Source organism: Triticum urartu, chromosome 3A (genome assembly GCF_056163025.1).
Source record: "Triticum urartu cultivar PI428250 chromosome 3A, HENAU_Tu73, whole genome shotgun sequence".
NCBI classification, from domain to species: Eukaryota; Viridiplantae; Streptophyta; class Magnoliopsida; order Poales; family Poaceae; genus Triticum; species Triticum urartu.
Window position 1 is genome coordinate 670,433,073 of NC_141875.1, and position 13,490 is coordinate 670,446,562.

The 13,490-nt window shown below is 49.3% G+C and overlaps 1 protein-coding gene across 1 annotated transcript; it reads right to left on the reverse strand.

The window, feature by feature from the left end:
• Positions 1–8,889: 8,889 nt before the first annotated feature.
• LOC125545896 (uncharacterized) lies at positions 8,890–10,300 on the reverse strand. Its single transcript, XM_048709955.2, has one exon. The coding sequence runs from the start codon at positions 10,166–10,168 to the stop codon at positions 9,059–9,061; it is 1,110 nt and encodes a 369-aa protein (XP_048565912.2). The 5' UTR covers positions 10,169–10,300; the 3' UTR covers positions 8,890–9,058.
• Positions 10,301–13,490: the final 3,190 nt, after the last annotated feature.

Sequence of the window (13,490 nt, forward strand, 5' to 3'; positions counted from 1 at the left end):
CCATCACATTGCTTTTGGCAGGTGGCGGGAATAGTGTGGACGCAGGAACATAACCAGACTAATCTCTGCTGCTCCTAGCTACAGCTGGTGCGTTGGGTATGTCTGTTGATTTCTTGCGGGGGCTATGACGCCTCGGTGGAAGACCAGCACGTGAAACAGTCGCCTTAGCAGTATCTGCACCAACAGGAGCTGGAGTTGTTGTGCCAAGACTCTCACCTGTAGATGGCATATCATTATGAACTGCCGCCTCAACCACTTCTGTCGTGGACACAGGAGTGCCACCACGCACGCGCTTGGAATCAGTGTCAGATGAGAGGGAAACTTTCTTGCTTAGGTTGGTCTCGGGAGCATCCACTTCAACGCTTGCTGATGGGGTGGCATGGCTCACAGCAGCATCCTTCATTGCCAGAAGAGTTGGCAATATTTCACATGTCCTGGTAGATACCGACTCGTCACTCCCCGATGTACGGATGTCTGTTGTTATAACCTGCACATCTGCAACCGGCGGAGATGGTCGGCCACTTGCGTCAGAGTTAGTGAGAACAGTTGATGGTGCAGTAGCAGTTTTGTCGATTGGCGCCTCATGAACATCTGAGTTGCCCCCTGTTGACAACATTGAGTGAAGGCGTTCGAGTGGGTCCCTAATGATATGATTGGCCCCGCGTGTAGTAGTCTTCTTCACCCTGCAAAAAAGAGAGCACATGAAAAAGGTATTAAAAATGAACAAAAAATATTTGCCATGGTATAAATCTAAAAAATGAAAAATAGGTGGAAAAGTTGGTAGTTGCCATGTAAGGGGAATATGAATTGCCATGTGGCATAGTTAGCAGTTGCCATGCAAATCCAGCAAGAGTTGCCATGCTAGCCAACTTGAAGAATGATAAAAATGTCTGATCTGCCAGGAATGCAATTTCAAAACTAGGTATGGGATGAGCACACAAGCCAATGGAAAGATGGCAGTTGCCATGTAGGTACAATAAGAGTTGCCATTTGGCCTAGATAGCAGTTGCCATGTAAAAACAAGCAGGAGTTGCCATGCAGTTAAAAAGGAAGGAAATCATTTGAAAAACAGCAGTTGCCATGTGGGGACGATGACAGAAGCCCATGTGGCAAGCTGAACGGATGCATTGAAAAATCAAAAATATAGCACTATGTCAATGAAAGCACATGGAAAACCTACTTCTTGACTGGCTTTCTCAGGTCTGGCAACATGACAGGATCCCTGGTGTTGGACGTCGTCGTACAAGGAGATGACCTGGTGGAAGGGGTGTCACCAGCAATGGGGGTACCTTTGTTCAACCAAGCAGAAACACGGGTTGGCGTTGGTGCCTGTTTCTTCGTAATTGCTCGTCCACCAGCTGTCGCCTCACTGCACGTATAAGATGGAGGAAAAAAGGTGGCAATTGTCAGAAAGCAAACTCGTTGCCGCGCTTAGCAAAAACAAATGCAAAAAGGGACCAGTCTGTTTCAAAAATATAGACAAAACAAAAAACTAAAATTAAAGTCGAACCTCCTCCTAGCAGCTACGGGATCGGTCTAGACCTCTTGCCAGGAGAACCCTGCCCAACATCCTCTGGAGCCCTCCCCCTCTTTGATGGCAACACCCTCTCGCCTCTCGCAGTCGTATGTTCTTTGACTTTCTCTGGTGGGGGGACATCTGGTGCATCCTTGCCCTTCTTACCACCTGCACGAACTTCAACATGTTCATCATCATCGGTGTCCTGTTGCACGTTCTCCATGTCATCATCGTCATCCTTGCTGAGACCAGCGTCTCCATCTAGTTCATCTTGTGTGTCAGCAAGCTCTTGGGAACTGTTGTAGTCATACCGGCCACGGCAACCAGTTGGCCGATGTGTCCGTTCTGGAACAAATGTAGTGAACCACCTCGCAACCGTGTCGCTGTCGGAGCCATTAAGGGACGTCCACCCCTCAACCAACTTCCCGAGCAAGCCGGTCATTCCGGATACAAACTGCCCAATTAGATGCTCAACATGTGCCCTCGCATGTGCATGAAACAAGAAGCAGCAATAACCAACCATATTACAGTCACTTGCACAACATCAAAAATAATCCAAGGCAACCATAGATATATATCTTTGATTACCTCGGTAGGGCAAGACGGAGCTGAGTGCACGTCCATCCACTTTCCAAAGTTTTGAGGCCCCCAAACATGTTGTAGTCTATAGCATGCTTGGCCATCAGCTGGAAAAAACCAAAAAAATAGCTAGGATGTAAGAGAGAGAATGATGAACACTGACTAGCAGTTCATGTGTTGCAAATACAACAAAAAAAAGACGCAAATATAAGTTTCAGCACGAATGACAGAGTTGCCATGTGGAGTGAGACATGGATACCATACGCAGACAGCCATGGCTAACAAAGGTAGTCATCTCTTGTTAACCACAAACAGTTGCCACATGACGATATGTTATGCCACAAAAATTTGTAAGAATGTCGTGTAGAGAAAGAAACCAGAACTAACCTGCAGTTTTCCATATTTGGTATCAGTTACCCTGTCTGCATCAAGCACAGCCTTGACAGCATCGATAGTCCACGCAGAAATAGCAAACTTGTGCGTAGGCGGAGGGCCTCTTGTCCTAGTGAAATCCACGATGGACAGATCAAGACAGTCGACGTACATGAGCTGATGTACAACAATTTTAAAAAGAAAGAAATATCATTTGCGATCATGGTATTTTACGAAAAAACAGGATAATATATGTTCCTACGATCATCAAGTTGAAGTGCATGAAAAGAGAAAAGGAAGAAGTTGCCATCTGTATGTGCTAGTTTCCATCATAGTGTGATGGCAGTTGCCATATTGTCATGATGGCAGTTGCCATATTGTCATGATGACAGTTGCCATATTGTCATTATGGTAGTTGCCATCTTGTTATGATCAGGTTGCCATGCATGAATAAAAGGTGTTAAAAAGAGTGTTCACAGAAAGGACTGGTAAAAAATACCATTAAATGTAGTCAACAACCCTTATGGTACATCTTGCTTGAGAATGCATCATGTAGGAAGTTGGCAATGAACTTACACCAATTCATGTTCTTCACATCTTTCAGTTTCGCCTGCACCACACAATTTTTAGGACAACGAGTTGCCGCATCAGAAATCAAATGGAAAAAACATCAAAAAAACACTGGCAGTGACTAGCTTGCACATGACATCGGATAAAAAAAATTGAAGGAAAATAATGTAGTAAAGATAGATCATTCACCAGGATGGGGAAGCATTTGTTGCTTAGGCGAAGAGAAGTGGTCGACGCGAAAACAGCTGAGATGAGGTACATGAGTAGTTTCATCTTAAAAACCTCGCCATGGGTTGTTCATGACCTGCAGCGAATCTACCAGTACAGACGTGTTCGGCATGGATTCCAACCCAGGAAACAAACAGGGGAACAACGCTTCCTCGATCTTGTTATTGACCTCATACGGGACTCTGATTTGTCCACGGGGCACACCCAAAGTGGAGAACACGGATTCCTCGTTCGACGGCAGTCTTCCACGTCCCGGAATCACAAATTCCCTAGAGGCGGGGTCGTAAATCTCACCAACCCAGTCGCATACAGGGTTGACTAGATTCGTGCACCGGACATTCATCAGAGCCTGCATACCCATCTCAGCAGCAGCTCCATTCTGATCATCGGTAAATCTATCAGTCAATGAAGTCAGTCGTTCCTGGGAGGCCCTGTTGCGAGTACGTTTCTTCTTCTGCAAAAAACAGACAAATGATCAGTTGTTGCCATGTTTTCACTGTCATGAATTTTTAGTTCATGACAGACGACTGCAAAGCTCGAGGTGGCAACCAATAACATATGCAGGAGGAAGAGGGTGTGTGGACAGTTACCTCGTCGCCCTCTTTTCTCCGTCCAGTTGCCCGATTCTGCTGTGGTGGATCCATGAAATCATCATCACCGTTTTGATGATCGCCGCGAGCCATTCTACTGAGGTAAGAACAGACCAAATTGTCACGGTGGAAATGAAAATGCAGGAAGTAAGCAGTTGCCACCTAACAGAATGTCCTTGCCGCATGGGCTCGAGTGAAAATGTCAACTAGTGAATGCAAAATATCACATGAACACGCACGCACCCCCCCCCCTATGATTGTCGAAAACATAAATGTGGCAATTAAGCACATTTGTTACATTTAAAAAAATGTACAGATCGTAAATGCACTTAAAAACAAAATGTTGAAGTTGCCATGTTAGCACAAGATAGTACGAAAGAAAGTCACAAAATCCTCCACTGCACAAACCTAAGATGTGGCAGCTCACACCCTGTCCTCATACAACAATGACTTGCCATGTGTTCAATGGCAAAAATGTGCTAGGTTGAAATTGCCATGTTAAAATGCAACACAGAATTCAAAAAAGCGATGAAAAACATCTAATGAACAACCTGAAATTGCCAGTGTGTTCAGATATCACAAGTCATCATGGCAAAACACGAAAATTGCGTCTGCCGTATAATGAATTTGCCACATTATACTGACTGTAACATGGCAACAGACATGCTGTGTTCAGACAAATACTTGCCACATGGAAAGCATATATATGGCATCTGACACAATTGATGTGTAAATTAGTTGCCATGTTATGCAGCCAATTCGCGACATTATCCTGTCTACAACATGGCAACAACCAAAGTGTGTTCACAGTCTATTTGCCACAAGAATATACTATCCAAGTGGCAATAGACACAGTTGATGTGCAAATTAGTTGCCATCCAGTGCAATTGGTTGCTGAAACTGCAGTGACTACCGATTTACTACACTTTACCATTCCTACAGTGTGGCAACTATCACAATCATTCAGCAAAAATTAGTTGCCACATGGAAAACATGTTTGTGGCAACTATCACAGTCATTCGGGAAATTAGTTGCCACATGTTTGTGGAAAAGCATGTTTGTGGCAACTATCACAGTCATTCAAGAAATTAGTTGCCGCATGGAAAGCAAGTTTGTGGCAACTATCACAGTCATTCAGGATATTAGTTGCCATACAGTCATGATAGTTACTCAAACCACCACGTTTGCCTTCATACTGCAGTTTTAAAAACAACTAACTAGATCTAGGGTTCAATGGCAACTATAATGACTTGAAATTCATCCCCAAATTTCTCCCCGAACTGATCGTAAATACCACTTCGAAGCAATGCGCAACTATCAGATCGGAAAACAACGGCCCAATCCCAAGGCACAACCAGTGTGTGTCTCCGGACAGGCAGAACCACACCGGCGAGACCGCCACCGCGGCGGCGACGAAACTGCCCAGTGCCACCAAAAATGGCAAGCACAGGACTCCGCCGCCGGCGGGAACACCGGCGCATCGCCAAATCGCCTAAATCTCTACAAATCTCGAGCGAAGCATCGAACACGGGGGGAAGGGGAGAAAATGCAGGCAAGGATTGTGAGAGTGGGAGCGAGCATTACCTTCAATCTGTAGGCGCTCCGGTCCGGCGAGTACCACCGACGGTCGCGAACACCATCGACTCTTCCGCCTCCGCCGTCGCCTTCTCCCCTCATCTTCTCCTCCAATCGTCTGAAATGCGAAGTGGGTTGTGCGAGTAACTGTGGGGATGAGTAAATGGAACCGTGAGGGGGAGGTGGGCGAAGTGCGCGACGTGTTTGACGTCAACCACGGTCGGCGCGTGGCGTGCGGGCGCATAGCAGTTCCACCACACGCCCCCGAGTGGCAACCACTGACCGCGGGGGGGGGGGGGGGGCAACCAACGTGCGGGCGAACTATGTCACACACCACACACGCGCCTTGTCCTACGTGGCACAGAAAATCGGCCAGATTGTGCCAAGATTCGTGCATATAGTACTGGACGGTGATGGATGCGTGTGGTCGAGATGGTCAATGCCCACACGTGTGGGCGTTAACATTTCCGTTTTTTAACACAACACAATCGAAGTCGCTGATATACACGAGCGTATACTCACCCATATGATTACACGCACACCCTACCCTATGAGCACCTTTGAAAGACTGAGCCGGCACATCATCTTGAGATTGACAAAAGAAGCAAAATCTACTATAGCGTTTGGCCAGCCTTTTTTTGGCTTGATTTTTTATTTCCAATGGTTTCTATTAAAATACATTGCAAAAAAGATATATCAGAGCATTAGACATTTGTGGATTTCAAAAAACATTCATGAATTCAGGGAAAAAATCCAGATTTTTAAAAATGTTTGTGAATTTAAAAAATTGCAAGCTAAAAAATTCAAATTTCCAAAAATGCTGGCTTCATAAATGTTTAAGATTTATTATTTCCTGAATTTAGAGAAAAAAATGAATTTTCAAAAAAATCATAATTGTTTAAACGTTCCTGAATTTCAGCAAATCTTCATGATTTTAAAATATATGGTCACAAATATTGAATATGTTCATGGATTCAAAAAAAATCGGATATGGAAAAATGTTCTTGAATCCAGAAAAAAAATGTTCGCAAATTCGAAGAATGTTCATGAATGGCTTTCAAAAAATATTAATGAAATTTAATATTTACAAAATAAAGGAAAATAAAAGGGAGAAACCTATAAAATCAGAAAAAAGGAATTTTCACTAGAAGGAAGATTCTAGAAGCAAACCTTCCCAAAACCGATGGGAGAAAGAACAGTGGACCGGCCTACGAACGCTCAGCGGGGGCATGTGGTCGGTATCCAGTGACCCACGTGTGGAATAGAAATCCCATCGACTCTCTACTTGGACTTTCCAATAAAAAGAAAAGGAAAAACACTACAACTTCCAAACTTATGATGTCAAGTGTAAAAAAAACATTTGGTCTCCACCACTAAGGGCATGAGACCTTTGCTAGACATTTATAATTTCCCTAGTTTTCCTTACTAACTTTGTAACATGCTCTTTATGTTACACCATTGTACATTGCCACTACTAATTATAAATGAAAAAGACTCACATTAGGGGTTTCCCTACAGTTTTGGGTCAAAAAAAGAACGTTCAAGGATGAATATGTCTCTCTTTTCTACTATGATTGTTTACTCCCTACTGTGTAGTCTATAGTATAAGTTTAATGGTTATGTCACAATAAAATTGATTCATATGCCGACAAAGAAAATGGAAACATCAAAGGTCAAAAGGAAAAGTAGGGAATAAGACTTCTCTATTTCCTCAAATAACATGGGAACTGCTAAAAGAAATCAATACTTAAGCTCCTACTAAAAAAATTAGCATTGGAAGTGAAAGATTGGGGCTAAATCTTGGGTCATGCAAGGCCTATAATCAGCCGCCAAATGCACGCGCCAAGGTGGAGGGGTTGCGGGGAGGGCAGGAAACAGTGGGAGGTGAAACGGCGGAGCAAGAAGAACAAGACTGAATGTAAATTAACCAACGGTCATTGTACAAGCCCTAAGATGAAAAGATAGGGCAACCCCATGTTAGTTTTCTTTAAAAATATCATGAAGCAACGTTGACAAAACCTACTGAACTAATAGTATTTGGTTGATGACGGCGGAGCAAGAAGAACAAGGCTGCATGTAAATTAACCAACGGTCATTGTACAAGCCCTAAGATGAAAACACAGGGGCAACCATGTTAGTTTTCTTTAAAAATATCATTGAGCAACGTTGACAGAACCTACTGAACTAATTGTGTTTGGTTGATGACAGTGAAACAAAGAGAACAAGGCTGCATGTAAATTAACCAACGGTCATTGTAAAAGCCCTAAGATGAAAACACATGGGCAATCATATTAGTTTTCCTAAAAAATATCATTGAGCAACATTGACACAACCTACTAAACTAATTGTATTTGGTTGATGACGGCGGAGCAAGAAGAACAAGGCTGCATGTAAATTAACCAACGGTCGTTGTACAAGCCCTAAGACGAAAACATAGGGCAACCATGTTAGCTTTCCTAAAAATATTATTTAGCAACATTGACACAACCTACTGAACTTTGTATTTGGTTGATGACATGAGTATTTTTTTACCAACAAAATTGCGCACCTACAGACGGAGATGCTCTAACAGGACTGTCTTCTTTCTGTTTGGCGGAAACTCTACTAGGACTGTCTATTCGCATCATTTTCTCAATGGCAAGTACTATTGTGCAGTCCTGATCCTTTTTGGCATTTATTGCGAAGCACAGAGAGACTGTTCAGGTATTACTATTACTCCCTCAGTTCCATATTATAGTGCGTATAAGGTTTTGGATGAAATTCCGGAATGTAGTGCGCATTAACATTTTTGGACGAAGATATCCACATGCAAGAGAGTCTGACAAAAGCAAAGGGCATTTCTAGTCTAGATAAAAGTGACAGCACATGCGTTGGTATAAACGCCATAAACAAGGCGCACTATATAGAGGAACGGAGGGAGTACTCCTATTATTTACATTGTTGCAAAGAACAGGGACAGCAGTTGAGGTCTGCAAGACTGCAACTGTACTACAGCTTGTTGGGATCATTTTCTTAATGGCATTATTGCCAAGATCAGTTCTGGTCTGCACGAATAAGATTGCACCCGCACAATGTTGGCAGTTGGCACCAAACGGCGCCATTAGCATGGAAGGCGCACCATACAGTGCCGAGTGTTCAACACTGCCCTCCACGACCTTTTCGAACCGGAAGTTTCTTCCCCTAACCCACTCTTCCACTAACCCAGAGAAGAAATTTCCTCGCAAGATGCGGAAAATTCCACCGGCCGGTCGATGAAGGAGTCAATAAGAACATACCAGACTTCATTCACCGTCACGCCAAGTTTTCCAACATTCACGCGCCAACGCAAACACGTCAACCACAAGACTAGAACATCACTACTAGTTCCAACACGCAAAGTTTGATCAAACGTATCAAATGAATGAGCACAAAGACAACACGGCCAAATTATCAGCGATTCGAGCCCAATAGAGACAGAAATTTACAGAACATATCATGTTAAAACTCATATTTACATTACCATATCACACTAGCAGCGCACAGAGGCGCCGGCGATTTTGAGCGGAAAATCTGAAGACGAAAGAACTGAATAAATACCAAGAGCGTACAAAAGAACTGTGCTGCTGCACATCCGATCCTCCCCGACGATCTAGAAATCGAAGCCACCGCCGTCGTCGAACCCGGCGTCGTAGCCGGCATCATACCCGCCGGCGGAGTCGGAGATCATGTCGCCGATGAGGAGCCCGCCGAGCGCGCCTCCGAGGAGCCCCGCGCCGAGGCCCATCCCCATGCCGCTCTTCTTCGGCGGCTTCACGGCCTGCTGCTGGTACCCGTACCCGGCGGGCTGCTTTGGTGGATAGCCGTAGCCGCCGTACCCTCCTTGCGGCGGCGGGGGCGGGTAGCCGTACCCGGCCGGCTGCTGCGGTGGGTACCCGTAGCCGTACTGCGGGGGCGGGGCGCCGTAGGGAGCGCCGGTGCTGGGTCCCGCCGCGGCCGCTGGGTAGGCCGTCACTGGCTCGCCTGCCTTCGCCGGCTTTCCTGACGGACCAGCGGGTGGGTAGCCGGCGGGTGCGGGGTAGGCGGTGGATGGCTCGCCTGTCTTGCCAGCGGGTGGGTAGCCGGAGGGAGGCGGGTAGGCACCAGCGGTTGCTGCCCCGTCGGCCTTCGTCGCCTGCGGGTACGCGGACTGAGGCGGGTACGCGTTACCAGGCGGTGGATAGGCGGACGGAGCCCCGTAGGCGTCGGCCTTGCCGGCCGGAGGATACGCGCCCTGCGGCGGGTACGCGGCGGCGGGGGGAGGCTGCGCGTACGCGGCCTGCGCACCACCGTAGGCGCCAGCGGCCTGGCCCTGTGTCACCTCGCCGAGCTTATACGAGAAGTTGAGGACCCCCTGGGGCTTCCCGGACCCGATCTTGCGGACCTGGTAGGCGACGAACTTGACCGGAACAGGGCCCTCAGGGGCGCCGGAGAGCAGCTCGGAGAGCGGGATGTGGACCTCGCCGACGTCGCGGTCGCCGAGGGCGCGCTCGGCGCGGAGCAGCACGTGGACGGACCCCGCGGCGTTGGCGGGGACGGTGAACCGGACAGTCGCGTTCCAGGTCGGGTTGCGGCCGCCGGCGCGGTCGGTGGCGACGCGCTGGCGCGAGCGCGGGTCGCCGGAGAGGGAGACGACCGCGTACACCTCCATGGCCGAGAAGAGGTTCACGTCCTTGAGGTCCTTGCCCGATATCAGGGTCAGCTCCAGCGCCCTCTGCGCCATGGCGTCGACGGTCTTGGCGATCTCGGTGTCGATTGCGATTTCTGTGGATCGAGAGAGAGGGGAGAGCAGATCTGGCTGTGGATGGATGTATCCGAAGACTCGGTGGTGGGATCGTTGGGAGGGCACAGGGCTGCGCGTATTATATGGCGGGGAGGGAGAGGAGGGGGTTGCGAGGGTGGTTCCCCCACGCGCATGCTTAGCCTTTAAGGCTGATGCGCGGGCCATGTCCTCCGTGGGTCCGTCATGTCAGTGGAATGAGTAAGGTCTGTGGTAGGTCCTTCGTGAATAACGCGTCGTTCTCAGTCGGTTTCGCGACACGCGGACGACGGGGGCTCCCCGCTCAGCATGCATGACGCGTGGTCCCCGGGATGCGGCGGGTCCCACGTGTCATCGAGGGGAGGCGGTGCGCGTGTTCTAGGCGGCGGCGGTTGCGTCACGAATCATCGCCCCGTCCCCACAGTAGAGGGATTGAATTGAAAAAAAATAGTCGTGCCGTTCAGGTTAGTGCGGTGGGGCCCGCGCGTCGGCTCCCAGCGGACATGACGTCCTTGGGTGTGCCATCCTCTCTCCCCAAAGTGGACCCCACGCACGCACGTTGACGGCTGACCGGCGCCCGTGTGGGTGGGGCGGCGCAGCCTCGCGACGAATCTCGGCCGTCGTTAGTGGCGGCGGCGGCAGGTCGGGATTCGTATTCTCTTCTGTTTCCCGTGCAGGTGCACTTGCAGGCTAAGGAAAAGTGAGTGCGCGTGACGGGAGAGAAAGGGAAGCACTCTCTCTCGACGCGGGCACGACGCGGCTGCTCCGTCGCCGTAGCTTTCCGCGCATTGCACCTGTAGTAGTACTGCACACGGAAGGAAGGAGGGATTCGTTCGCCTTTGGTTGGGGCCCTGCACCTGCTGCATCCTGCATGGTGTGGCTCGCCGGACACCGCTCGAGTAAAGTACTAGTAGACGTCCTACGCGCTATGATATGATTTTATTTTTTTAACACTATACAAACGCAGGCACTCATATATACGTGCATATACTCGCTCATACCCAGAACATTATATCCGGCAAAGAATTTGCCTCCAGATTTACCCACTTGGGTGAAAGCAACTTGGGAAGCTATCAAGTGCAGCCACGTGTATTAATTTGGGCTCCTACAGGGTACAATTTGGTGGTGACTTTACTCTTTCGGTGTAAATTTTGTTAACATGGTTTGTGTTTTGCGTGTGCGTTTGCGTGTGGACCATGCCATCCTGTTTACCCGTATGTTTTCCAAATGAGATTCTTAAACATGCAATCTGTCCCCCCCTTGGTGTCAGCCGGTGAATTTGGCAGCAAGTGCATGGATGCATGCACGCAGTGGTGAGAAATGACTAGCCTATGTACATGTACTCCTGGTTCCAGCGTTTTTTGGACAGCTGATTAGTATAGGCGGTCGCTGTTTTTTTTTCACTTTGTTATTATCTTCTCTGTGTTTTGTCCCGAAAACTCTTCATGCATATCTCAATCCCATCGCCCCCGCCCGGCCGCTCACCACCGTAGCTCCATATAAAAGGCCCCCAACTCCTCCGAAGGTGGAGGTCACCAGTGTTCGCTCACGCTTCACTGAAGCACCCACGCGCCGGCCAGCGTCTCGACGAAAAACCTACCGCCGCGCCCTTATCCTCCCTTCCTCTCTTCTCTCTGCCGGAGCCTGAGGGTAGGCCGCACGAGCACAGAGCATGCCGTGCACGGGAGCTCCGGCTTCTACCGGCGCGAACAGGAGGTATGCAGGGATGTGGTGGCGCGGACGAGGGACGGTGGCACGGTATATGGTGTGGAGAGAGAGGGGTCGTAGTCCACGGGCTGATGGCGGCGGCGGCGACGACGGTCTCCACTGCGCCTATACCCGCGGCGATGGCGCCTCAAATTTCCGCAGGGCGGCTGTCGGTAGCAACATGGCCTCCGTGTCGTGGCTCTCGACTGCGGAGATCCTATGGCCCCATCCTCCTCCCCGCGACGACACCCATGTCTTTCGGCTTCGGCGAGGGGTGGATTCAGAGCGCGGGTCGCCGTGGCGGCCAGCTGCGTGGAAGTTAGGCCTCCACCTTGAGTTAGGGACGGGAGACACGCGTATGCAACCCAGCACGCGAGGCTGGCGACCTCGGCCGCTAAGGTGACGACGACGCATGAGTTCGGTGCGATGCACGCGAGTGTGCCCTAGACACGACGAGCATGGACTGCTAGGCCTTGGGCAACGATCAGATCTTACGTGCTTCCGGTGCAATTCATGCAAGGTCGATGTGCTGGCGACCGCCAAGAGCAACTGGAGGTCCGTGGCCAGTGCCGACGCCGCTACCCTCGCGCTCCTCATTCTTGCCAATTGCCTCGGCTGTTGCGGCCTCCATGTCAACGCCGCTGCGGCGACGACCGTTACTACTGATCGCTTATTTTTTTCGTTCATTGGGGACGGGATGGTTGATTTCATGATTCGGGTTGAGAGAATCAGATTTGACAAACCCTATGAGATAAGAGTCAAGCAATTTTGTCTTTTTGCAGTAATTTTGATATACTTGTGGTCTTACCGTATCAGTTTCCATTACAGGAATACAGGGTGAAGACTGATGATGCATGCTTCTTTGTTCAATGGCTGGATGCAGAATGTGAGTGCATGAGCCGTGGCTATATTTGTTGGGGAACGTTGCAGAAAACAAAAAATTTCCTACGGTTTCACCAAGATCCATCTAGGAGTTCATCTAGCAACGAGTGATTGGATTGCATCTACATACCTTTGTAGATCACGCGCGGAAGCGTTCAAAGAACGGGGATGAGGAAGGCGTACTCGACGTGATCCAAATCACTGGAGATCCTAGCGCCGAATGGACGGCACCTCCGCGTTCAACACACGTACGGTCAGCGTAACGTCTCCTTCTTCTTGATCCAGCAAGGGGGAAGGAGAGGTTGAGGAAGATGGCTCCAACAGCAGCACGACGGCGTGGTGGTGGTGGAGCTGCAGTACTCCGGCAGGGCTTCGCCAAGCACTATGGAGGAGGAGGATGTGTTGGAGAGGGAGAGGGAGGCACCAAAGGCAAGGGTGAGAGGTCCTCCCTTCCCCCCACTATATATAGGGGGCCTAGGGGGGGCGCCGGCCCTAGGAGATGCAATCTCCTAGGGGGACGGCGGCCAAGGGAGGAATCCCTCCTCCCCAAGGCACCTAGGAGGTGCCTTCCCCTTCTAGGACTCTTCCTTTAGGGTTTCCCCCACCCTAGGCGCATGGGCCCTAGGGGGAAGTGACGCCCCAGCCCACTTTGGGCTGGATCCCTTCCCACTTCAGCCCATGGGGCCCTCCGGGATAG